The sequence below is a fragment of the Alosa pseudoharengus genome, unplaced genomic scaffold, assembly GCF_046254945.1.
Source record: "Alosa pseudoharengus isolate Yale_2024_CS ecotype anadromous, Long Island Sound unplaced genomic scaffold, YU_APseudo_1.1 YU_APseudo_1.1_scf_4, whole genome shotgun sequence".
NCBI lineage: Eukaryota > Metazoa > Chordata > Actinopteri > Clupeiformes > Clupeidae > Alosa > Alosa pseudoharengus.
In genome coordinates, this window is record NW_027468774.1 from 30,350,717 (window position 1) to 30,376,187 (window position 25,471).

Sequence of the window (25,471 nt, forward strand, 5' to 3'; positions counted from 1 at the left end):
AGGCTAACTGCAAAAGTTTTCTGTGTATCTTAGAAATAGGCTACATTACACAAACACAGTGCATCACTTCACATCACAACCTCACCTCAGAAACACTAGTATAATTATAAGTATATAAGTATATACAGTATACTCTTTTGATCCCGTCAGGGAAATTTGGTCTCTACATTTATCCCAATCCGTGAATTAGTGAAACACACTCAGCACACAGTGAACACACAGTGAGGTGAAGCACACACTAATCCCGGCGCAGTGAGCTGCATGCAACAACAGCGGCGCTTGGGGAGCAGTGAGGGGTTAGGTGCCTTGCTCAAGGGCACTTCAGCCGTGCCTACTGGTCGGGGTTCAAACTGGCAACCCTCTGGTCACAAGTCTGAAGTGCTAACCAGTAGGCCACGGCTGCCCCTGTTGACTCTATTGAATTATAAGCATTCAAGGATACACTGCATACAGACCAAAGACACACAATCACAAATGAACATAAGAAATCCACAATATGTACATTTACAGAAAGGATTCTGATTCACAACACTTTCACCATCCAGGGGTCGAAATGAACTTTTTGGCCTATTGCCAAAGTGGCTGGTAGATGAAAAAATTAGACATCATTTTTACCGGCCAAAACTAAACTAAATGCTTTTCGTAACTATTTTGAAAGTAGCCTATCATTAGCACAATTCTGAAGCGCTAACCAGTAGGTCACGGCTGCCCCACAACTTCAGTCAAACCACACAGAAACATCACAGTAGGCACATGGGTAGGTTAAGATAATAATGACAGTGATTTTATCAAAAGCAGCTCTGACAAAACAGATACTGGTGTCCTTTATAAGCAGATGGATACTCATACAGCATATGTAGACGGAATGTAATACTTAATGTAATATTCATACATCCATACTGGTTTATTTGCTGTGTTTTTAACAGGACTGATGGCACAGAGCATGTAAATCCATAAATATAAACTCCACAATTTAGCATTTGGTCCATGCAATGGCAGCAGTAACAATTCTCACAACATCAGTGCAATGTAATACATAAAGTGCAAATGAGCTTTAAACAGCATACTCAATATTTGTAAAACATGCTATTTAAGAAGAATCTCCCTGCTAGTTTACCGGTAAGTGGTTGTGTCTGGACCAGCCAGCAAAAAAGGAACTGCAGTCATTGTGTGTGTGTGTGTGTGTGTGTGTGTGTGTGCATATACTGGGTGTCTGTTGAAAGTGTGTGTATTTGGGTGTGTATTTTTTGTGTTGTTTGTGTGTCACAGTTTATTATTTATTGTGCCTAATTAAGCATAAAATCAATTGCAATATCAGAACCTGAAAAGAAAAAGTCCCCCTAATAGTTTGTTCTCTAGAGCTTTCCCTCTGCTACAAGTCTATCATTGAGTTGGCAAAGCTGCCGTAAGAAGCCGTCGTTTGGGCCAATTTCCCTCTTCTGTCGGATCAAGGCCAAGGCTGTCCTCACGTCCATTTTATGCCGCAACATGAGATATGCGATGACCAGAGTTGGGGAGCGGCTGTAGCCCTCTCGACAGTGCACATACACCTTGCCTATAACAGGGAAGAAGGTCATGAGAGTTAAGGCACTGCATTGGAGGAAACTGAAATCAAATTTGCAACACTACAGGTTCTAATGTATCTTTTGTTCAGGTAATTACTTACAGAAATATGAATACACATGTTTCTACCGAATTAATCACAAGTAATGTTGGGTTATTTATTACAGTGCCTGAAAATGCACTGTTCTGTTATCCCAAGTCTTCTTCTTGTTCTTGTTCTTCTAACCAAAATTTCTATGTCTAATTCAGCTTCAACCGTTTAACGTAGAAACGTTGTAGGCCTAATGTAGGTCTTGAAAAGGACACTTGAGCAATGTATTTTTCATTTTTGTAAACTTAATACTTTTAGAGATATTAACAAAAAACAAGCTTATTTTTCCCGTAGACTTGGCATTAGCATTATGACATCATAAAGGGTCAATTAAACTGATTTGCACCTGTATCAACTGGCAGCTGCTCAAAGAGCCAATTAAACTGATTTGCACCTATATCAACTGCAATCTGCTCAACTAGGCGCACTCTCTTTGTGTCTCTCTCTAAGGATATAAGGCACCTTCCATTTTATTTAGACCCTTTGTTATGACGCTTGTAATTGACGGCCAGATCTAGGAAGACTTTTGGTTGTTCCAAACTTTTTCATTTGAGAATGATGGAGGCTACTGTGCTCTTGAGCACTTTAAATGCTGCAGAAATGTGCTTTTATCCTTTCCCAGAACACTGTCTCGCAGGTCTACGGACAATTTTTCACTCTGACATACACTGTAACTGTAAGACCTTATATAAAGAGATGTGTGCCTTTCCTAATAATGTCCAGTAAATTGATTTAGGCACAGGTGGACTCCAATCAAGTTGTAGAAGCATCTCAAGGACCATTGATAGAAGTAGGATGCACCAGAGCTCAATTACAAGCGTCATAACAAAGGGTCTATATACTCATGTAAATAGAATATTTCAGTTTTTTGGAGTATTGTGTGTAGATTGATGTGAAAAAATGAATTGAATCCATTTTAAGATGAGTCTGAAACTTAACAAAATGTGGAAAAAGTGAAGCGCTGTGAATACTTTCTGTATGCACTGTATTTTAAGGTGAACTTTTACCTCAACTCCTGCATGCTCAATGACACCCTGGCTATCATGCCTCTGGTATTAACAGTTCTCAGATGCCATCTGCTTCATAGGTAGGCTACTCTCTTGTGTAATCACACAAGATCAATGTTCATGATGCAATATGCAATGCACAAAGACCTATTCCCAATTTCAAACTAACTGAAATAACTACACTTACCTTTTCCATTTTTGTATGCAAGTGCCTTCTCAATGAAATCAGCTCCTTCCTCAAAGTAGACACTGAGGTCAAAGTGGTCCGTGTCACTGGCGGGCATCCCATGGTAGACGATGCCTGTGCCAGCGTAGAACTCTGCATTGGTGTTCACGTGCATGAACGAGTTCCCCTCGGCGGCATTCAGCACATGGGTGACACCTAGACGCTGCAGGCGTATCACACTGGTGGCCACAAACCTGCAGAAACACATTGGGAGAAAAAATAGGTCAGATTCCTGTTGCTGTTCACGGTCATGATGACAGATGTAATAACACCACACAGACAGTACTGAGGCACTTATACTCTGTTCAGTCCACCGTGGGCCTAACAGCAATGGCGTTAGGGACTCCACATATTTTGTAATCCATAGTTTTGCTCTTGCCACATGACAGATTTCTCTCTGTTGTATCCAATGTGCAGGTTAAATATTCCTATCATTAAGCATGACATATTTTAGCATCAAACTCCAAAGTACATTCTCTATCAAAGTAAGGTGACAAACATATCAGCTATTTTTAGACTTCAGATTAGCGTGCTACCTTGATTTTTTTAAACTTCTGACAAATGACTTGACAGGATGTTGCTGTGCTTGAGACATGAAGTGCATGAGAACGTTGTTTGTGGTTTAGAGTATGGGTAACAAGCTGCAGGTAGCCTACTTATGAGGTGCTTTCATCTCAGTGACAAAGAAACAGCTAACCACAGACAACTGCTTCTGTCACTAAATAAAAGAGAGAAAGTCTTCAAATGTTTATCATTCTTCTTCAAAGCTGAAATATCAAATGCATAATGCTAATATACCTTTTGGTTATTTAAGTTATGAGCTATAGATAAAGATTCCATGTTTGGAATTGCATAGGGTAGCAATCTACAGCCAAGAGTAGTGTCAGTGCTTTGTCTGTGTCAATTGTGTGCATACAGAAAACCAAGCAAGCACAGACCGGTGAGTGTGTTTTCCTATTATAAGTCCTCTGGTCAATAATTCATCATTCCGTCAGAGAAAGACGAGACAAGAGCGGGAAGGTCCAGAGAGGACGCTCACAACCACAGACAAAACTGACTGTCTTCATTACATAACAAGGTGCCTCTCTTATCCAGTCTGTTCTCAGCCCTCCATAAAGCTGAATAAATGCAATTTGATAAGACAGCATCTGTTTCACAACCTGCATGGGTCTATGGTCTGCTGTTTGGTCTTCTACAGTACATATATTCTATATGTGTGTGTGTGTGTGTGTGTGTGTGTGAGAGAGAGAGAGAGAGGAGGAGGGAGGGAGTGATGGCATAAATATAGTGAGTCTATTTAAAGCCCCCAGGCAAGCCAGAGTAGAGAGATTGTATGAGGTGCTCTGGGAGAGCTTGCACACATTGGAACGATTTTAATTGAAACGTTTACCAAGGGAATAATAGCTTCTGTGTCGTTATATATACACACACAACTCTACATGACTGTCAAAAGGTTACACAAACCAGTCTCACACACAAATATGGGGAGGTAAAATGAATCAATCCGTTATTAAAGGCCTAATGCAAATTAGGTTTAGGGTATTTCACAATAAAAAATCTGTCAAATGCTAGGCTAGACAACAAATAATCTGATATTATCGATTAGTTTCAGAGAACATGCCCACTCACGCATTTCCAACATATATCCGTGGGTAAACCTCGTTGCAGTGTTTTGAGGGCATCATATACAATCCACATTCGTCTGTCAGTAGGTCATTAAGCTGTTGCACGGACACCTCATATTCAGCCATGCCTTCGAGTTTAGTTGAGTCTTAAATAATCTATTACAGTTGTAGACCTACAGTAAGCTAATGTACTGTATGTGTCATAAAGCCGTGGTGATTCCTTTCTTAGACTGCGCGCGAAGCAGGCTGACTATCGACTCTGACATAAAGTTGTTCAGCCGAGTTGTCTCAAATACGCCCCCAAACGACCAAACATGCTTCGTAACTGTGTGATTACCATGTCTCCACTAGATGGCAGTGTGTATTTACCAGTATCAGAGCCGTATATCCATGTAGACCTCGTTAGGCTACACGAGGTCTAATTTTTGTCCAGGTGATGTTTACATTTGCCAAACTTTAAACAAAGACAGTATGTAACTCAAGTGTATTGGTCAGACGAAAGTGGCGTAAGAAGCTAAACAATAAATTCGGTCTGATTCCTGCGTGCGCTATACACTTTCGGCCCTAGAGTGTGCTGCTGACTTGTGTGAGTAGATGCTTTCTCTCCGCTTCCCAAGTCTTGTTACGGTTTCTCATTGTGTCTCCATTATAGAAAATTGCTGTGTGGTATCATCGTCAAATTGTAACTGAATGTCATAGGCAGGGGCAACAGGCTATAGCCAACACATTCCACGATGAGGATGTGAACTCAGTGTTTGAATTAGGATGTTCCCTGGGGTGTTCTGACCTGTATTACATAACGTCAAATACATATGATCAGTGTTAGCCTAAATAGACCTAATGCAGAGTTATGCACGGTCTACCAAAATCTTAGCCTACATTCTAGCCTATTGTTTCTGACTTTTACCGACAATCAGGAACTCTTTCTAACTGAGGAAAATGCTAGTCTTAGATAGCTTGACAAGGAGGGGAAGGACCGACATTTTCGTAGCCTACATGCTTCCAACAGATGTTTGTATAATACTGTACGCGAGGGCACCAATGAAAATGCTGCACCCACGTCTGCGCTGCGTAATTTGCTGTAGCCGAGTGGTGTCGCCTATTTGGGTAGTCTGCGAATCACCGGTTTGGGAACAGACGCATCGTCGACGGCATTGGTTCGAAGAAGAGAATCTGACTAAGAAACAGCTCTAACTTAAGTAATTCACTTAATTTATTCACGAAATTGTTTGGATTATTTTTTTCACCTTGGGCTGTCAGTTTCCACGGGGCGAAAGAATCTGTTGCTCGGACCTTCACAGGCGACGGCGCGCAATGAGCGGAATCCTCGCAGAGCAAAAGTTTTCTAGCGTTTCGTCCGACTTGCTTCGCTCATCGGTGTTAGAACAAGCACCTGAAAAAAGCCTACATACCCCTCCGGAGTCTGAAGTAGCTGGCATGAGTTACTATAGTGGGCATACGTCGCATAGCCACCAGGACTACTACCAACCATATTCACAGTCGATGAGTCCATATTCTTATCAACAGTACAACCCAAATGGATTAGGAGCATCAAGTGGATATTCCATGAAGACGGAGTATCCTTATTCTCATCCGTACAGACAATATGGACATTACTGTAGGGAAGTACATACACCCCAAGACACAGGTAAGATAACTGAGCCACAGGGCCTTCTGTCAGTGACGTCGGTTGGGTTGGATGTGAAATTAATTAGAACACATCAACATCACCCTGCCAACAAAAGCAAGATAATCAATTTACTAAGTTGAAGCTTTGGCAATATGCAAGATATTATTTAGTCGAATCCATATTTTTGATGAATAAGTAAGCCAGTCGGTATTGCCCAGTTGGAAAGCACATAGTCCTTTATGTTGATTAAATGTTGTGAGAGAACTAAACTCTTTCTTTCGAGTTTTGCTACATTGTTTTGTCAGTTACAGGATTGTTTCGTCGATAATTTCAGACAGCACCAGCAATTACTGCTACTGTATAATAATAATAATAATAAGAAGAAGAAGAAAATAAGAATAATTTTAGCTCATTTCTTGTTTGTTTCTTGTGTTGAGATCACAGTAGCCTGTCTGAAGGAGGCCTGCTGTGCATCAAACACTGTATTCTGCCAGTTCTTCATGTGCAAAACAATAGACTGCATCATCTTATTTACTTTATTTATATGAAGTCAAATGTGCTTCCCAAAGTGCATTCGTTGCAATAGACTAAACGAGGCCTCTGCGCAAGTATGTGTCTGCTTCCCTGGAGTCTATAAACCCTGTAGGCCTAAACTTGTTTTCTTTCTCTTTCTCTGTTCCTCTCTCTCTCTCTCTCTCCCTTACTCGCATATACAGAGAGAGAGAGAGATAACTCGCAACTCGCATATACAGAGAGAGAGAGAGAGACTGGAAGTCCCTACTAAATTATATGTTTTGGTTTCGGTGTTGGTCTGCTTGTCCTGTAGTTATGCAAGCGTTTGCAATGTCGTACGTTATGCCAACTTAAGAATAATTTCTTTGATGTTTTGTTCGACACTCAGTTATTTTGTGCAAACTTTATGATTTTTTTCAATGTTTTTTTTTTAGTAAAAGAAGAACCGGAAACTGAAGTGCGAATGGTCAACGGAAAACCAAAGAAAATTCGCAAGCCACGAACCATCTATTCCAGTTACCAGCTGACAGCTTTGCAGCGGCGCTTCCAAAAGGCACAGTATCTGGCCCTGCCGGAACGGGCAGAGCTTGCGGCGCAGCTAGGACTTACCCAGACACAGGTATGTTAACAACTCTAGCCCACGAAGCTTGTGTATCTCAGTTTGGAACATGCTTATTCATTTACCAATCGGGCCGTCATCCTTTTCTCTGGCGTTGATCAAAAGTTGTCAAAATGAAGCAGAACATAGGCAACTCTTTATAATCATATTATTGTGCTGCAAAATAAAGAGAAGCCATAGCTCTCAATGAGCTAATTAAACTCTAGGGTAGGCCTATATCTACAAATTATGTGGGTTCTGGTACCTGCTGATACCTGCAGGTAAACCTGCTTAGCAAGGTTTATTGGTCACATTTTGACAACAAAAATATAGCTTGTATGAACAAAAATATAGCTTGTATGAACTAATCACAAATTATGTGTTGCCTTCCAGGTGAAGATATGGTTCCAGAATCGCCGGTCTAAGTTCAAGAAACTGTACAAAAACGGAGAACTATCATTGGATCATAGTCCGAACGCCAGCGACTCGATGGCATGCAACTCGCCCCCCTCCCCTGCAGCATGGGATTCCAGCACACACACTAACGCAGCCAACAGAGGGCAGATTCCTCCACCGCTCCATCCTTCTTCGCCGCCTTTTGTAGACGATTGCAGCCAGCACTGGTATCAGCAAGCCTCCCATTTAGGCGTTCAGCACCCGAGTTCGGTGCACCATACGCCCCCCTCTACGCAGCATGCCTATTGACCTTTGTGGGCGCTCTACAGTAAATTTAAGATCCATCATGACATTGGACTATTTTCATGTCGTCCGTCCGTTGGATGAAAGGAATATAACGGATATAACGTTGTTGTTGTTTTGGTAATCTTTGTTTGTTTGCACTGTCATTTTGCTTACCATTTTGGCAGCATTTAAATCTTGCTACTGCATGCGATGTCAGTGTTCTTAGCATTTAGATCAGAGTATTTCAACTTTGGGCTTTTGTATCAGAATGCCTTATTAAAAACTATGCAGGTGGTACACTAGCCTACTACATTTTTTTAAATTTTCAATTAATGTTATCAGGATGGTTTTGCTTTTGAGAGGGTGTTCACTGTTAAGACAAAGCAATATATTTTACACAGACCTATTAGTATTAGGCCATTTAAATTGATTAATCAATCGAAACAGTAAACGCATTAGGCCTACACAAATTACTCATTTGTGTTAAATAAACCAGTATTGTAACTGCAATTTGTGCGAATTCTAGGCTAGGTACTGTTTTACATTTTGGTAAGTAGGCTATAATAACGTGAAAGTAAACCATTTTTTTAAATCTGTGAAGCAGACTACTTTTGAAAAGAAACAGGCCTAAATCGGGACTAAATTCGATGATGGACAGGTAGTTACCACTTGTCTTAGAAGTAGGCTACCAGTTATTTCCGTTAAAAAAAAAATTAGCCTTGGTCCTAGGACAAATCGGACTGTTAGATAGACTTTCAGACAAACAGACAGATAGACAGACAGTCAAGAGGGTTTTACAAAACGTTTTAAGGTCGAAATCATGGCGTAACTTGATAAGAAATGATAACAAAGAAATGACATAATGCAATAAAATCTAATTTAAAAATACAGGATAATTCAAGAGTTTTTGTTCCAAATTTCGCCAATATTTTCTTTTTTCTTCCTTGAGTCAGAACAGCAGGTCCCTTTAAAAGTGAGACGAGCGTATAGATATAGATTTAAGGCGCAAACCATGATAAACGCAGTCTAATCGCTTTGTGTGTGTGTGTGTGTGTGTGTGGGGGGGGGGGGGGGGGGGGGTAACATCTAAAAATATGTTGTGCTTTGTCACCTGGGTATGCTGACAGGTATGCTGTGGTCTTTGACGTATCATGAGGCTGATGTTTGCCCCTTATTGTCATGGTTCAGTGAAATGATTACGTACTTATTTATCTGCATTAAAGAGTCAACCAAGCAAGCCAAGCATTTTCTGCATCCTAACTGCTAAACGCGCAGCGGATTCCAGTGTGTCCTTTTAATGATGGAAATAATGTTGGACAAGATTCGCATTAGGACATTATTTTACTGCTTGTGTGGCCATTCCCCACCCATCTCTCCCGTGCCTGTCACAAGGGAATGAATGAAGTCACTCGGATTAGCAAATATAGGCTACACTTAGGAAATCATCATCTGTAGTGAGCACATTTGGCAAACATGAGGTCCACGATCTGGCCACAGACATGGCGAACAGGGTGATTTTGAGGTTGGATGGGAGAGCGCCGAGGGTAGGCTACTGCAGCCACCAGCTGCAAATTACGTCGGTTCAAAAGCCTAGAAGGTGTAAGGTTTCGGCCGGGCTGGGACAATCTATCGTCGGCGTAATGGACAAACAACACAAATACACTATACACCATGCAGCTGTGGAACTAGCCATGTCCCCTGTAAAACCGTTTGGCCTATTGGTTGGAATGGATGTAGCTACAGTTTATTTAAGATGGGTATATGCCCCTCTGTCCCTCCAGACCATAGTCTATTTTTATGTCTGCAATAGGCTATAGGCCTAATAAAGCGGTGTCATGGCAGAGATGCTGTTGATAAGCATCTGCGCAAGTTTAGAGATACTTTATTGTCCTTCTCTCAACACGGGAGCATGAGGACTGGAGTACGACCATAATATTCATGTACAGCCCATTTCAAATTGACTTGAATTTGGAATAAAAATTAATTTAAAACAGTAGGCTAACATTTCAAATATTTTCAGATGTATTTTTGTTATAATTACAAGTGAAGAGATAAAATAAAACATATGTATTATTCTTCAACATTCAGGAATCAATTGATGATTACTTGAATTAGGTCTAATCATGTTTTTCTTTAAAAAAAATCAAGGGTAAGCTAAGTCGTAAACATCGAAACACTTCATGTCAAGTATACAACTTCACATTTCAATCCTGTTAGCAAACACATTTATATCTGCCTCGTTTTTCATTCAAAAAGTTGGGGTACTTTAAAGCGTGTATTGAACTATCAACAAAACTGCTTTTCATGGGATGCTCCACAAAGAGGAAGCACACACACGTCAGCCAAAGAGTCATAAAACATGGTGATTTCCTACCTTCACATGACTTTTAGTTCCCTTTCTTTAGCTTTTGCCTACCTATCAGCATCACACCTGCATATGGTTCCATGATGTGGCGATTGGCGAATCTTTTCCATCCCCCAACGGTCTGTTGAGAACGTCTCTATCGTGCCTTCCCTGTGCACCTTTTTCATACTAAGAGACATTTGTAGTCTGCAAATTGCTAGTAATTATACTGGCTGAGTGAAAGCTCCATTTAACAACCATGCCCTAAATGACCTTTAATTGACGTGAGCATTTTACAAAGCTTAGGGAATTCCTCAAATAAGGCCCCCATTGCTTATACAGATGTTTTCTAGAAATAGAAAAAAGGGACCACATCTCTGCATTTTGCTGTGTCACACCCTATGACTACAATAGATACTCTGCCATCACCTGCAGTCAGTCACAGAAGCCTTACACATGGTGAGATTAGTGAAAAAGCCCAAATAAATAAACTTCTGTCAACAAGGACTTAAAAATAGAGCTATGTCATGGCATACAACAATAACAACAATATCTACATAAATCCTAAGCAATGTGCCCATTTACTATTTTAGCCATTAATAACACAAATGTCTTTAGGTTATTGCATACATGAGTTCCATGAAAACACACTTCAAGGTATTTTGATCAAAATAGTTACATGAAAATATACTAAAATCAAATATACCACAAATATGTCTTTTATTGTCTACGAAAAAGTCCTAGACATTATATTGTCAAATAGCATTTCCTGTAAAAAAAAAAAAGAAGGAAAACTATGAGCAAAACATTTTTTTTTTAAACTATGTGGGACAATAAGTGTTATTCAATGTAAATTTACTGGAGAATCATGGTCTGATGCTACAGATTAATAAAACAAAATAAGCAAAAGGTAATGAAATTCAATCAGACAGTTTTCATCTGGTAGATAAGCCAGCAATTGGCTGTGTGTTTTTGACAGCAGTTGGCCGTGTTAAAAGTTTTGAGCCTCATATCAAAATCAACTGAGAAAAAGTGAGTTTGGAAGGTATTTTGCACTTGTGTTATCATAGAAAATCCATGTCAATCCAAGGCAGCTGGACGAAAAACTCCTGTTCCATCTGTCCAATTAGAGTGAAGTCAACATCTGTCGGAGTGGAAAAGTCATTTGAAAAGTCAAATTGTCAAGATGGAAATTTAGCAACATCAAAACAGTTTACAACCTTCATACTGAAGCATTCCTGCATGTATATATCTGGAAAAAAATAAAACAAACAGAGGTGGGAGTTGAGTTTGCATCCACATCTTACAGGCAGTCACTCTCTCAGCCACCTCAGTGGACAGGCAGTTCTGAGGACACCCAGGGACCGGACGTGCATGCATGGGGGATGGTCCTCGTCACATCATTTGAGTTCTTGAGTCTTGGTGGTGACTTGGGTACCAGGGGCTGAACGAGTTCATATATCCGCCAGAATGCATGGGGGCTCCTTTGTTTGTCATAGAAACGTCCCAAAGAGGTGGCATTCCAGGAGAGCAGGGGGGCGCGGAAGAAACTGCATGGAGGTGCTCTCCTTCAGGTCCACTCGAGCCATGCTTCATAATCTTCTTATACTTTGAGCGTTTGTTCTGGAACCAAATCTTAACCTGAGAAGTGAGTGAGGTCAGAGAGAGAGAGAGAGAGAGAGAGAGAGAGAGATCACTATCAATGTCATTACCATAAAAAGCCATCTTTGGATGAGGTGTTGAATGTGGTTGACACATGAAAATTTTATTACTGAGACCAATCAAATATCAACTCATTCAACTTGCATGCGAGCAGCACTTGGCCACATAAATATCTGACAGCCATAAAGAAGTGTTGGCTTGCAAGACTTGGGTGCAGGGGGAGAGAGTTTAAAGTGTCTTAATTGCTGTGACAGCTCTCCCGGGTGCCACAGAATTGCAAACATTCACAATTTCCATGCAAGTGCCACGCATGGGGTTTGGAAACAGCACTGTGACACCCAGAATGCACACGGAACAAAGCGATGCATGTGGCTCGCCAGGGAATATGCGCTGTAATTACCATGACAGAGCAAGTCACTGTGAGCCTGGCACGCGTTAGCGGTTGTTTTCTGCGTGATACGAACAATGAGGGCATTTTATAGATATTTTCATTTAAGAAGATGGCAAAATGTTTATGGAACCACAGCACCCACAGTGTAGTAAAATCCTCTCCAGTAAACGGTAATTATGGTAATGTATTCCAAAGCTGGGTCACAGACACATTGCAGGCAAGGCTACCCACTTTGCATGTACAGTAATGGATAACAGTGACAATACCCATTTAGAATTAGAAGAAAAGGAGAGAGAGAGAGAGAGAGAGAGAGAGAGAGAGAGAGAGAGAGAGAGAGAGAGAGAGAGAGAGAGAGAGAGAGAAAGAGGAAAAAGAAAGAAGATGATGGTGTTGTTGCTGCTGCTAAGGATGGCACTGATGACAGAAAAACTATTCTAAAGATGATCAAAGAGTGCATGCCTATTTGCTAACTGTTACATTGCATAGAGGAGGTTTTTCTGACATTTTAAATATTGGCCATACTTTTCTTCGTACAGACAGGTGGTGAAAAGAAGAACTCTAGTTAAACAGTGTAGTTTTTGTTACAAAATGCTGTACTCAATTCCCGACATGCAAACACATTAGATCAATCATGAAGTGAAAATAAGGGCTAGCCATTCCTTTATATAATATATATCAACCAGGGACCATAAAAATATCCTGCAATTACTAGTGTAGATTTCAACAGCAACAGACATGAATAACCAAAGCTTTTAGCTTGATATGTCTAATAATTGGGTAATGTCAAATGAAAAAAAAGAGGAAAAAAAACATTATGCTCAAAGATTTCTTGACACCTATTAGACAGCAACACTGGGTGGTTAACCAGTGAGAGAGGTCATATAACCAGCTTAATGCTTTCAGGTGCACGGTGTAGCAAAATGCAGTGTGTGAACAACACCAGTGTCATACCTCTACCAGAAGCATCTAAGTGGTGGAGAGGTAAAAGTACTAAGACAGAGTGGTAGGGATAGTATGAAAATGAGCCAGATAGCTGGCTGCTTAGGGGGAAAAACAAGCCTGTAAAATAAGAATGCTAGAAAAGAAAAAAGAAAGATGGGCATTTAACAGGGATTGTGTGTGTATGGTGTGTGTGTGTGTGTGTGTGTGTGTGTGTGTGTGTGTGTGCCTGTGTGTGTGTATGTGTGTCTGTCTGTGTGCATGCGTGTCTGTGTGTGTGTGCATGTCTCTTTCTCTGTGTGTGTGTGTGTGTGTGCGTGTGTGTGTGTTCGTGCACGTGTGTGTGTGTGTGTGTGTGTGTGTGTGTGTGTGTGTGTGTTCGTGCACGTGTGTGTGTGTGTGTGTGTGTGTGTTTGTTTGTGTGTGTGTGTGTGTGGTTTGTGTGTGTGTGTGTGTGTGTGTCTGTGTGAAAGTGTGGAGTTGGTGCGTGCAGTTTTGCAGGTGCACTTCCAGGAGCAATGGAGTGGGCAGAGGTTTCTGACAGGTAAATAGACCATTGACGACAGGGTGGAGCATTTTGCCCAGCAGAAATAGAGTTGTTGCCAGCCGTGTTTGTGTGTGTGTGTGTGTGTGTGTGTGTGGCCTGAGTATGTGTGTGAATGAAAGAGAGAGAGAGAGAGAGAGAGAGAGAGGGAGAGAGAGTCAAATATGTAATATGCTTTTCCCATTATCATAATTTCCATGTGCAAATCACTGATTCTATATAAGTGTGGATATTGATTGAAGTCTGAGGCGGGTCTTCACAATTAAAACTTCCATGGCTGGCATGCCAGATGGTTTATCTATTGCAGAATAAAAGGAAATAATTGTATATCTAAGTAAATACAGGGGTGAAAAATTATGAATAGTCTTCCACGCCCCTTGCCAAGCCACCAATGTTTAGCCATTACCTTCTTCAGATGTGTTGAGTTTAAATTTGCAACTTTATGTGCTCTACACTCAGCTTTCCAATGACAATATTCTGTTAAAGTTCTGCTGGGGGAAAAAAACTGTCAAACTGGGAACACAATGACAAGCTGGAGTAGATATGACAATAAATGTTTTGTAGAATGCAGTATATACTACAATAAATGTTTTGTAGAATCAGCAGTATCAAAAAGGCCTCTTTAGCTTTCTTTTAGCTTATATCAGAACTTAGACATCCAAAGGATAGTTACTTACTCAGTACTTGCTGTACTGAGAATAGCTGAGAATGACTTACTCTATGCTGAGCAATGTCAACAAATTTCTTGTTAAGACTCTATTTTGGCCTTTTTAAAACAATACAGAATCTCCATACAATGATAGGTGTCCACATGTTCAGTTGTAGTAAATGTGTCTTTCCTGCTGTGGAGTTGTAGCAAAGATCCTCCCAAAGTCATAATTCTGCTCAAAGATTCGCATGGATCATATACCGTTTTGACTAAGAAATGTGTGTATTTGACTAATAGAAAGCCAGTATAATATTTACAGGGAGGTCTGAAATTGTTTATGTATGCTGTCTTTAAAAAAATAACTGACAAAAAAAACTATTAGCACTCAAATGAGACTTCAGTAAATAGAATTTCTCATTTAGCCTAACAGATTATATTATACATATGCATTCAGCCCCCCAAAAAGAGCATGTCTTTTCTTGTTTTCTTGTTTTCTGTATCAACTGGATAAGTAGACTAATTCCCCTGAGTTCCTCATAAAACTGAAGAAGGGTGTTAACTATGGTAACACTACGCTAAATGTCTAATCTGAAATGTAACGTGAGACTGACCGTCAGCTCACTCGTACAAAACAACGCACCTCAGTGAAGCGATCTCAAGCAGGCCCCGATAAAACTGACAACGGACAGTGGTGAAGCAACGCAGCTGGCACTCTCTGAGACCATTTCCAGGACCAGGAGGCCCCCAGAGTGGCTCACAAGACTCCTGCTGAACACACTCAGCCCATTTCGATGATGGACAAAATGGCCTCTCTCATTCTCTGCCCTTTCTGTGGACCCCGAGTGGGCTTGGCCTGGGACCGGGTTCCAGAAAACAATGCTTATGGCATTCAGTTGGCAGATCAAAGCACATTCACAGATTTCACACACACACACACACACACACACACACACAGACACACACAGACACACACACACACACACACACACACACACACACACACACACACACACACACACACACAGACATTTTCAATTGGCTTGGTCTGCTTGGTCTGCTTTGAACACCAGGACTCCACCCTGACAAGCCATCACTGTGTCTAGTTCTATTGTGTTCTTTTGGCCAGTCTGGCTAACATGCATTTCAGAGAATTTAAATAAAACCATGGTTCTCAACCCTCCTCCAGAACAGGTCACACAGAGATGAGTCAGCAATTAACAGTCAACAATTAAGCAACATCTTGCATAAGGCTGGCACCATCTTACCACATCCAAGCATGGACCATACAGACTAACAAAGATAACAACTTATTTAGATTATTGTGGAGGATGCTTGGGGGGGGGAGGGGGGGGGCATTGTATAAGATAATATAGAGTAAGCCTAGACCGTATCAGACCTGTTTGTGAGGCATGTTTAACTGATTCACTATTCACTAACTGAGTGCTACAATGAACGGCTAATTACCTTGCACTACAATGCATTGTCATCCCAGTAAAATGTGCTGATGTCCTTACAATCAGGATCTCTATCTGGAATGACTCAGAAGGTGTTGGATTCTGCGTCTGAATGGGAACAGAGTTTTCCCTCACAATAAATGGAGCTAAGACTAAAGATACGGTAATCAGTGCCAGGAGAGGGGACAACATTCCCTCTCCTCCGTCTCCAACCATTTCTGAACTACCCATCAGCAGTGTCCACATTTAAACCGCTTGGAGTTCAGATTTCATCCAACTTGTCATGGGACGCTAACATCAAGTACATGCTGTCTAAGTCAAGGCCCATCTCGATCCATTATCTCAGTGTTGCCAAAAGAGCTGGTCTGCCATGATGTTCTAAAGTAAATATATGATAACTTCATTGGTCCAATTCTTGAATATGCCAGCCAGGTGTGGGGTGGGTTGACAAAGGGACTGTCTAAGGAGCTGGGGAGAGTGTGAAAACATTGCTGCAGGATCATTGGAATCCCATCTTCCTCTTTTCCAACAATTTGTGAAAGACGCTGCTCACACTAAACAAAAAAGTAAGGGCAGTTCTTTCTTTCAACTATTTCCAGTCTGCTGCCCCAACACTCATTCACACATTAATTCTCTGTCTTATATGTCATTATGGGGAATATGTAGTGCCAAAGAATAGAACTAATACAACTCTTTCCTTCCTAGATTTTAAGCTGTTTTGAAAATTATCTTTATTTTAGTATTATTTTTTTTTATTTATTGTTTTTATTTTTTGCTGTTTTTTCCCCTGAACGCAATTCAGTTTGCACTGTTTTAAAAACTATGTTTTATGCTGTCCTACCCTGACATGTCAAACTTTAATAAATTAATCTGACACCAATGCCTGCTTTGTGTTAGATTTATTCATATATATATCATTTGGGCCTATGGAATCGAACACAGTGAACCAACCCAAACCTTTTAGCACAATTATCTCTATAGCTTTGTGGCAAAGAAAATGCATTTAATTTAGTTAATGTTTTCAACAGAGGATTACCATAAATTTCAACCGTAGACTGTAGTAGCCTAACCTCTCACTTTCGAAGGAGAGCCCTGGCAGCCGCTTGTAAACAGACAGATGCACTAAACAAATTCAAACTTCTCGGTCTCCTACTGTAATCACCTGATGTCAACGGAAAGCGCAAAATCAAGGCGTCTGTAGCCTACCTGAGTTTGTGTCAGACCCAGCTTTGCCGCAAGGTCAGCTCGTTCGGGCAGAGCCAGGTACTGCGTTTGCTGGAAGCGCTGGTTCAGGGCCTGCAGTTGTAAACTGGAGTAGATTGTCCGTGGCTTGCGAATCTTCTTTCCTTTCCCATTCAGACGAATTTCTCCGTTTTCAATGACAGTTGGCTTTTCATGATCTAGAACATAACGAAATGCTACAAAATTACATTGATTCACCAAGGATATCAAACACACATAAGTTCAGCCTAATCAAATACAATGACAGCCGATGGGCCTACAAACTGTAACTGTAAACTGTAATTAGGCTAATAATAATTAATCCTTATCCCACTGACGTTAAGAATAGCTCGAATTTCCATATAGACTACATACAACCAGCCCTAGTGTAAACTATTTATTTTCCGTCCTCCCACCTTTTCTTAGGCCTACTCTTTCGTTTTTTATACATGCATGTCTTCCGTGCTAACCCATCTTTTGATATTGCTGCAAAATTGCAAAAAGGAGACTGGGTGGGCGTTCCAAGTTATCAACGTTTTAAAACTTGAAAGGTAACCTATAGGCCTTATTAAAGGTCGTTTATTTTTCATCAACGTCTCCAAAACGATTTCAGCTCCCTGTATCGAAAGAGGCTCAATCCATGTTTCTGGAATCGATTACTGTTGTTCTAGGTTGGAGAGCATGCTTGATACTCAGGTGACCATTATTAGAAAAACATGAACAGGAAATGCTAGGCCTACTGGTCATGTTTTTAAAAAAGTTTGCAAGATTGGAGTTTGCAAGATTGGAGTTATACTATATAGATTATAATCTATACACTATTCACATATTTGAATTTCGCAAAAGGGATTAAAATGTAACAATTAATGAATTTGTTCTTAAGGAAGCACAAAATAATGCAACACGTCTTGCATTCTGCAGTTAATAGTCTATAGCCTACTGGGCTTTAAAAGATTAATTTAACCTGAAAACTGTGTTAAGTGATCCAGATCAAATTTACGAGATATATGGACGCTCTGGGAAGCACCTCGAAAGGTTAAGGTAGGCCTAGGCACCGGTAATCTATGAATGACCTTCAAGAAAGCTATATGAAATGTGCCACAGGTTTGTTATTAAAGGAGCTTTGGCAAGGTAAAATGAAAGAAAATGACCTGTATAATTTAACACAATTATTTTGAAAAACGTTATACGAAATATTAACATTTTAACAGTGAAGGCATTTGACCAACAATCGCTATTGCCGTATAATTAGTTCAAGTTTACAGAGCAGCAAGAGAGTCTAGGCCAGTGAATTTAAGAACAAGAAGTATTATTCACAACAATACTACTGAGTAAAACATATACAACAGCCTAAGATTTAATAATCTATGTATCCTATATATTGATTGTATTGTGCAGATTAGCGCTGGTTTAACAAACTTTCCTCGGAGTTAAATCAACAAAACGAACGCCTTTCCAGAATTTACAACATAAATGTAGCCTATATGTTTCAACATTCAAGCATACATGATTTCATCGCTAGGTATGTGAATCTATATTGTCTTGCATAGCCTAGGCTACGGTTTCATCCAAAATAGCCGACTCCACAAATGTAAATAGCTTATGCACGTTTGCAGGCATAGGCATAGGCCTCGTATTTGATATGCAGATTGGTCGCACGACTGTCATTAGCAACTATAATTAAATCAGCACTGCTCTTTCTTTTTTTTAAAAAATAAGTCCCAGTGCCTCTAAAACTAAACATAAACATAAGTAAACATAAGTCCCAGTGCCTCTAAAACTAAACATAAACACTGCCAGTACTGTGGAGAGATTTCAGTTTGAATTCTGGCTTCAAAATCCTTACAAAAATAGGAAAATGGTCTCAATTTGAATGCAGCGCATATGGTGGATCTTTTCCGAAATGAGAACACCAATAATGTAATATCAACAGACCTATAGCTAGCTAATTTAGCGCAGCCTCCCGAAGCCTGTAGTGATGGCCTATATAAAATGATCTAACACCGGATGCACAGTTCACGTTCAACAGTGCCAACATGATCAAATAGACGAGTGCAAAAAGATAACTGATGTCAGAACGGCATAGTGGTGGTAAATTCAGTAGTGGTAAGTAATACATCTGACTCCAATGTTTTACATTTACACTGCCTAATTAGTTTATTTCAAGTTTCTTATGTGTGACCAGAGCAGTCTGGTTTACCTGAGTCGTCGATTCTTGTGTGCCCCAACCCGCTGTTGTGGTTACTGGGCTGGTACGGAAGGTACGCACTAGAATGGTGAGCGCCCACCGTGCCCGGGTAGTAACCAAGTGAGCGACCATATGAGGACGCACCGGTGGAGAAGGGAGTGTCGTGCTGCGAATGTCCACCCGGATGCAACCCATGAACGGGATAATGTCCGTGAGACAAACCGGGAGAGTGCTGTTGGTGAGGTGGGTAGCCGTGACCGAATTCCAAAAACGCCGATTTGGAGGGATCCGAAGCAACCAAACTGTCAGAGAGCGAACTCATAGTCATTATTAAGCGAGGGGTCCATTAATGCACCGTAAGGGGATAAGCTGGGTGGACGTAAAATATATCCAAGCCACCACATACATCCTTTAGTGTGTCAAATACACATAAAGAACTAAATTCCTTTGAATTTCGGAGCAGGCAGACCACAAAGAAAAGAGCAACCCCAGCGCACTGGGCACGAATCATGGGCGCTCCCAGTCTTTCTCCTCATTTCGAAAATTGGGGGCGGGTGTGTTCCAGTCTCCTTAGGTCAAACAGAGAGCTCTCTCTGATTGGTTGAGGAAACATGTCATTCTTTCAAAAAATAGGGGAAAGCATATTGAGCATGATAAACACCCTGATTCGCAATACAATTTTGCACGGATGGATGATCTTTAATAACCGAAATTCTATGCTCATTGATGCTATATGCATTTTGCCTACAGGATGGTGTTCTCGGAAATTGGTAACATAATAGCGTATCACACATAGGCTACAGTAGCCTACATTCCACAAATCAACTTAAGCGCCATCATCCTATCATTAGTTTATTTAAAAAATAAAGTAGCCTAATTAATTCCTTATCTAAAACTTACAACTAGCCTACTAGATACATTTTGTATTTATTCATACAAATGCGATGTCTTAATTTTCTGATGGCAATTTAAATTATTTCAAAACTAGACCATACCATTCCAAACTCATATTACCCATTGACATCGCACATCAGCTCAAGTCAAAGCACCCAAATGTAACTAGAAAAGTTGGTCTCGGAAAATGACCAATTTACACAGATTCTCAACTTTGTTCTTCCACGATGCCACACGGCTCTATTCAATGCGGCACGTTCCTTCTGTGTCATCTTAAAGGCGGTGACTCGGGGGGTTGCAAACCCATTAAAACAAACGACTATTTAAAAGATGAGATGCACACATTTATTCCACTGCCAATTTGAGGACGGTAATATCACAATTCTCAAATGTCTCAAATGAGACTCTCGATTATAATATTTTAATAGGCCTAACATCGTTATTCTTGAAGTATGTAAGCCAAACCCGCCAGAACCTCTTAACATTATTCTCGCACGTACAATTTCTTGACTGATTAAATATTTTTTTTATTAATTTCCAAAGTAGTCTAATGAATAGGTCTGGTATTTTTTTGTATGAGAAATGCGACTGTCTTTGATATATATTCTTTAGTTTTAAAATAAATGCACGAAACAGTAAAAAAAAAACAGTAGGCCTAGCCTAACATTCAGTTTTATGCATGAATGTTCTTCATTAATTTACAACGTAGATTCTAAATATATTTAACTGATATTTGTATAATCTGATATTTCCCATTCAGCATCCACAGCACAACATGAAACGCACTTTCCTTTGAAACAAAAAGCAGTTATGTCATTATGGACATAGCTTGTCGCTGGACAGAGATGTTATTTTTGTTAAGAATAAGGTTATAGGCTATTGTGTTTCAATGCCTAATAATAGACCTATAGGCTAAACTGCAAACATGTTAGAGACTGCAGGACCTGTTAGTATAAAGGCTTAAAATCACACAGGTCAAACGAACTTCTAAACATTCTAACCGGTCAATAAATAGCTTAAATAAAGAAACTGCTATAGCTAAATCATACAGAATATTAGTCATTCGTATTTAACGGATCGAACTTTTTCATCAGAAATATCCTATAATGGGGATGTCTGCATACTTCAATTTGGCTGGACTACGGATAATGGGAAACTTCCAGACACCTATCGCAAAATAGGATATCATTCGCATTCCCACAATAGGGCCTATATGTAAAGAAAAAAACAACATCTGATCTGCATTTTACAGTGCTATGTTATTTACAAATTATGTTTAGGTCCTCAGTCATGACAAGTCTGTACCCAACGCGTTATGCTGTTGAAATTAAGCTACAGGTGCATGGTTTGCTGTAGCCTGTGTTCAAGTTAATGGGCCTATATTTGGTCATTGGGACAGAAACACCACATATTACATTTATCGTTGTTAAAACATAAATTTGTTCAAACTAATTGATGACTGCTATCATAAATTTGTAGTCCAATGTCGAGGTATCGGGACGTTCAGACACGTTCAAAACTTTTGGTTATGAGCAAGTAAAGGAAAAAGTTGAGTGAGGCTATATCAGGCTACGTTTCCTGATATCATAATCTCACTGACATTAAATAGCCTACTAAATCTCACTGACTGAGTTGTCCTTTTGAATTGCCCTTTGAAAGTCTTGGTGGCAAATTTGTCTTTGAGCGTCGTCGTGTCCTATTCATGACTTTTATAGTAGGCCTAAAGCAATTGGCTATAATGTTTGTTTGTTTATTTTACTTTTAAAATAACGACCTCACGACATGTTTGATGGGACTGACTCGTAAAAAGAAGGACGGCATCTCTCATTACAACCAAGCCCAGAACGCCTGACATTGCAACTTTGGCGGAGCAGGCGGCGAAGTGATAACCTGGCGGCACGAAATTCATCTGGCGAGAGTCAGGTTAGCGAAGTGACCATTTTCGTCACTTTCCGCACTGGGTCCCCAGTGACATTTTTCAGCGTGCAGGGCAATCTGATACTCTCTTGGCACCCTGGACGTCAATGATTGCCATCGGGTTACCAAGTATTTGATACAGAAAAAGTGAAGACAAGGGGTAGGCTAAATACACTCTTAAAACGAATGTGTTGTCCCTATCTGGACACAGCGCAACACAAGTTGTGTTATTATTTTCAACACATATTGTGTAATAAATAAAAACGGAGACAACACAAACTGTGTGGTCCCTATCTGGACACAGAATTTTACTAAAAACAACGACAACAAGTCATTTATTCAGCTCGGATGCCATTCATTTCTTGGCCATTACATAATTCATATCCTCTACCCAAATCTACAGTCCGTGTTGTAATTTAAGAATTGGAGACCTTTTGGCCAGTTCCATTTCTGTGATAGTTTCAGTTAATTTTGTGAATAGGCTACAACAGTGACATAAGAAATAGCCTTGGCAGGTCGTTCAGACTCAAAGTGTAAAATAATCTATAAATGCAATCGTCCACAATATCAGCCTTTAGGCTATGTGTGACTAAAGACACATTCGTTTGATGAAACCCAATGAGGATTTATCTCTGTTAGCTTGTATATAACTAATAGGCTAGCAAAGAATATTAGCCTCGCCTCATCGAGGTAGCTGTATACACACCTTTAAACACAATAGTTTGTGCCAATATACAAAGGCTTTGCGCTCATTCCAGGAGTACGGTTGGTGCTTGTTTCCCGCCGGAGGACTCGTGTTATTAGTCCAATGCAGTGACGTGAGGAGAATTGCAGATCCCCCTCGCTTTCATCTCGAGCCAGCATTCCTCGGTGCTTTGATTTATTGCCGTACAATCGTCTGGGCACGCCCTTTCCCAGTCGCGAAATCTGTCACATTTCTTCGCGCTGTTGCCATCTTTGCGGTTTTGTTTACAACGCGTGTGGGAGGTCAAGTGCCGTTTAACCTACTCTAAAGTCACCGAGCTTGACCCTGCATTGTATGTTTACCTGGATGCACCTGCTTGTTCAAGGTTATTTAGCATATTGGTGTGACAAGAGAAGCTCACCTTTTTTGCAGCTTCAGCAGATATAACTGGATGTCTGACAGAAAGCCTTCCAGGCAAATGGGTTGACATAGGGCTTTAGATGAAGTGAGTAGCCTAACAATGCTTCCATGCATTCATCCATCTTGATGTAAAACATAATCTTATCTGATAGTCTTCATCTCAAAAACCATGTAGCACTAGCATACAGCATGCAAGACCGAAATAGAGAGAGCAGAAAGTGTGGCAATGTGTTATTAAGTATATGTATTTATTTTATCTCTGTGTATCCTATGGTGCGGTGTGGTGTGTGTGTGTGTGTGAGAGAGAGAGAGAGAGAGAGAGAGAGAGAGAGAGAGATGAACAAGAAATACAGACTCTCTTAAAGGCTGTAATTATGAGTACATTATAGAGCAGAACAAAGGCAGGCCCTGGAGTCATGGACTGAGGATGTGCCCCTGCTGCAGCTCCCATTCACTCTGAAGGGAGAAAAGTTAATAACAATACTCTCCAGCTCAGCCCAGACACAGTGGCGTCTGCCCTCCCACACGTGTGTGTGTGTGTGTGTGTGTGTGTGTGTGTGTGTGTGGGTGTGTGTGTGTGTTTGTGTGCAGCCAATCATAAGGTCTGTGCATGCATGTGCAGAATATGAGTGTTGGCATGTACACTTGGGTTTGGTCATTTGAACAATCACACCCTGCTGCAACACACTCACAGTTGTGTTAAAACCAGTTTCTGGTTCATACTGAAGAAATGTTGGGCCAAGTGGCCATCCCAGTAAGAGCACGCTAAGGCGAAGCAATGTGAAACTGTACAGATTCCAACAGGTCCCTCACGAAAGATCCAATATCAGTGCAACTTTCAGTACCTCCAGGTAGTCTCTGTTAGTGCTGTCTGTTGGATTTCAATTGATTGAAAATACCCTGTCTTTTGAAAGATCTGGCTCCATTCACAAGAGATGATACAGAAGTCTACCCCCCACCTCACCCCATGACAGATGGTTTTATCAAAACCATTATACATTTTTCTTTATCATTTAATAACTTTCACTGACATCCAGCGTGTGTTTACTCCAGACTCACTGATAGGATTTGCTTCCAGCAGAAGAGGATGTCTCTCATGGATCTGGGTTGTCAGAGCCACAGATTTGCAGGGCTGCATAAGTAACAATGACTACAATTAGGGAGGACGAAGACTTGTGGTTATACAGGGTGAGGGGAATCCTCTTTGAAGAATACCCATAGTTCTCTCCACCAAAGCAAACATAATTTAGATGTAATAACGCTTCCACTACAATGCCCACGGGCATATTATTGTAACAGGATAAGGAGCAATTGTGAGACAATTAGGTCCATGCATGACTACAGGTCTCAGAAAAGGCTACAAAAGGGCACTCCCACGAACATGTGTCTCCCAAAGGGAAAAATGTGCAGGTGTTTGCAAGTTTTTTTTTTTTTTAAAGATTCTCTAAAATAACACTTTGCAACCAGCCTACACAATGAGCACATAATACATTAATTAGGAAATTACTGTAAAGTGGTGTGGTCCATTTGTTCAACAGGTGTCTCTGGAGAGCTTGTTTATAGTTATAGCTTATAGTTAAGAAATGCTAAATTTAACTACACCAGAACCTTACTTGTTTTGAAAGTTTTTTTTGTAACATTAGTGGTGATCATTTCAAGCTTTTAACAAATTACAAAACATGCTCTTTTTAGCCCCGGACATTATTTTTCAATGGGTCTGTTTCTATAGGCTTTGTGATACTTCCACAGTGAGCTGCTTGTGTTTAGCTCTGATCTGTCAGCCAGGGACTTTTTTTCTACTTTTTTACTTACTTTACCTGGCCACACAGACCCCATAATAGTTTAATTTTCCATGGTCCTTTTCTTGATTCTCTGTAAACATTTCAAGAGTTTGTCGGCTTGTTTAGGTAGCCTCAGAAAGGAAATATTTAGTCTTTTATTTGAGGAAATAGGTAAATTAATTGGGATTTTGTTTTTTCCGTTACGTGTTCAAGAAAACAACAAAAAAGACCCATGTGCATGCAAAAGAAAGGACATTCTTCACAATGTTTGGAAAGGTTTGTTGAGGTAATGTGTCTAGCTGTAGAAATAATTATAATACCGATGATGACAAATGATAATAATAAAGAAAATAATCACAACAACAATACAATAATAATAACAATAATAATAATAATAACAATAACAATAACAATAACAATAACAATAACAATAATAATAATAATATTA

At 40.2% G+C, this 25,471-nt stretch overlaps 3 protein-coding genes across 3 annotated transcripts; 1 reads left to right on the forward strand and 2 right to left on the reverse strand.

Moving 5' to 3' along the window:
- Positions 1–758: 758 nt before the first annotated feature.
- On the reverse strand, positions 759–4,756 carry LOC143103168 (dual specificity protein phosphatase 3-like). Its single transcript, XM_076266977.1, has 3 exons — positions 4,517–4,756; positions 2,849–3,081; positions 759–1,555 (listed from the first exon to the last, which is right to left on the reverse strand). The coding sequence occupies exons 1-3, from the start codon at positions 4,636–4,638 to the stop codon at positions 1,356–1,358; spliced, it is 555 nt and encodes a 184-aa protein (XP_076123092.1). The 5' UTR covers positions 4,639–4,756; the 3' UTR covers positions 759–1,355.
- A 576-nt stretch (positions 4,757–5,332) lies between these two features.
- On the forward strand, positions 5,333–8,987 carry LOC143102314 (homeobox protein Dlx3b-like). The gene is made up of 3 exons (XM_076265817.1): positions 5,333–6,160; positions 7,090–7,274; positions 7,647–8,987. Exons 1-3 carry the CDS (start codon positions 5,827–5,829, stop codon positions 7,956–7,958), a joined length of 831 nt encoding a protein of 276 aa, XP_076121932.1. The 5' UTR covers positions 5,333–5,826; the 3' UTR covers positions 7,959–8,987.
- A 951-nt stretch (positions 8,988–9,938) lies between these two features.
- On the reverse strand, positions 9,939–19,848 carry LOC143102315 (homeobox protein Dlx4a-like). The gene is made up of 3 exons (XM_076265819.1): positions 19,339–19,848; positions 17,124–17,317; positions 9,939–11,919 (listed from the first exon to the last, which is right to left on the reverse strand). Exons 1-3 carry the CDS (start codon positions 19,652–19,654, stop codon positions 11,674–11,676), a joined length of 756 nt encoding a protein of 251 aa, XP_076121934.1. The 5' UTR covers positions 19,655–19,848; the 3' UTR covers positions 9,939–11,673.
- Between the last annotated feature and the right edge of the window lie 5,623 nt (positions 19,849–25,471).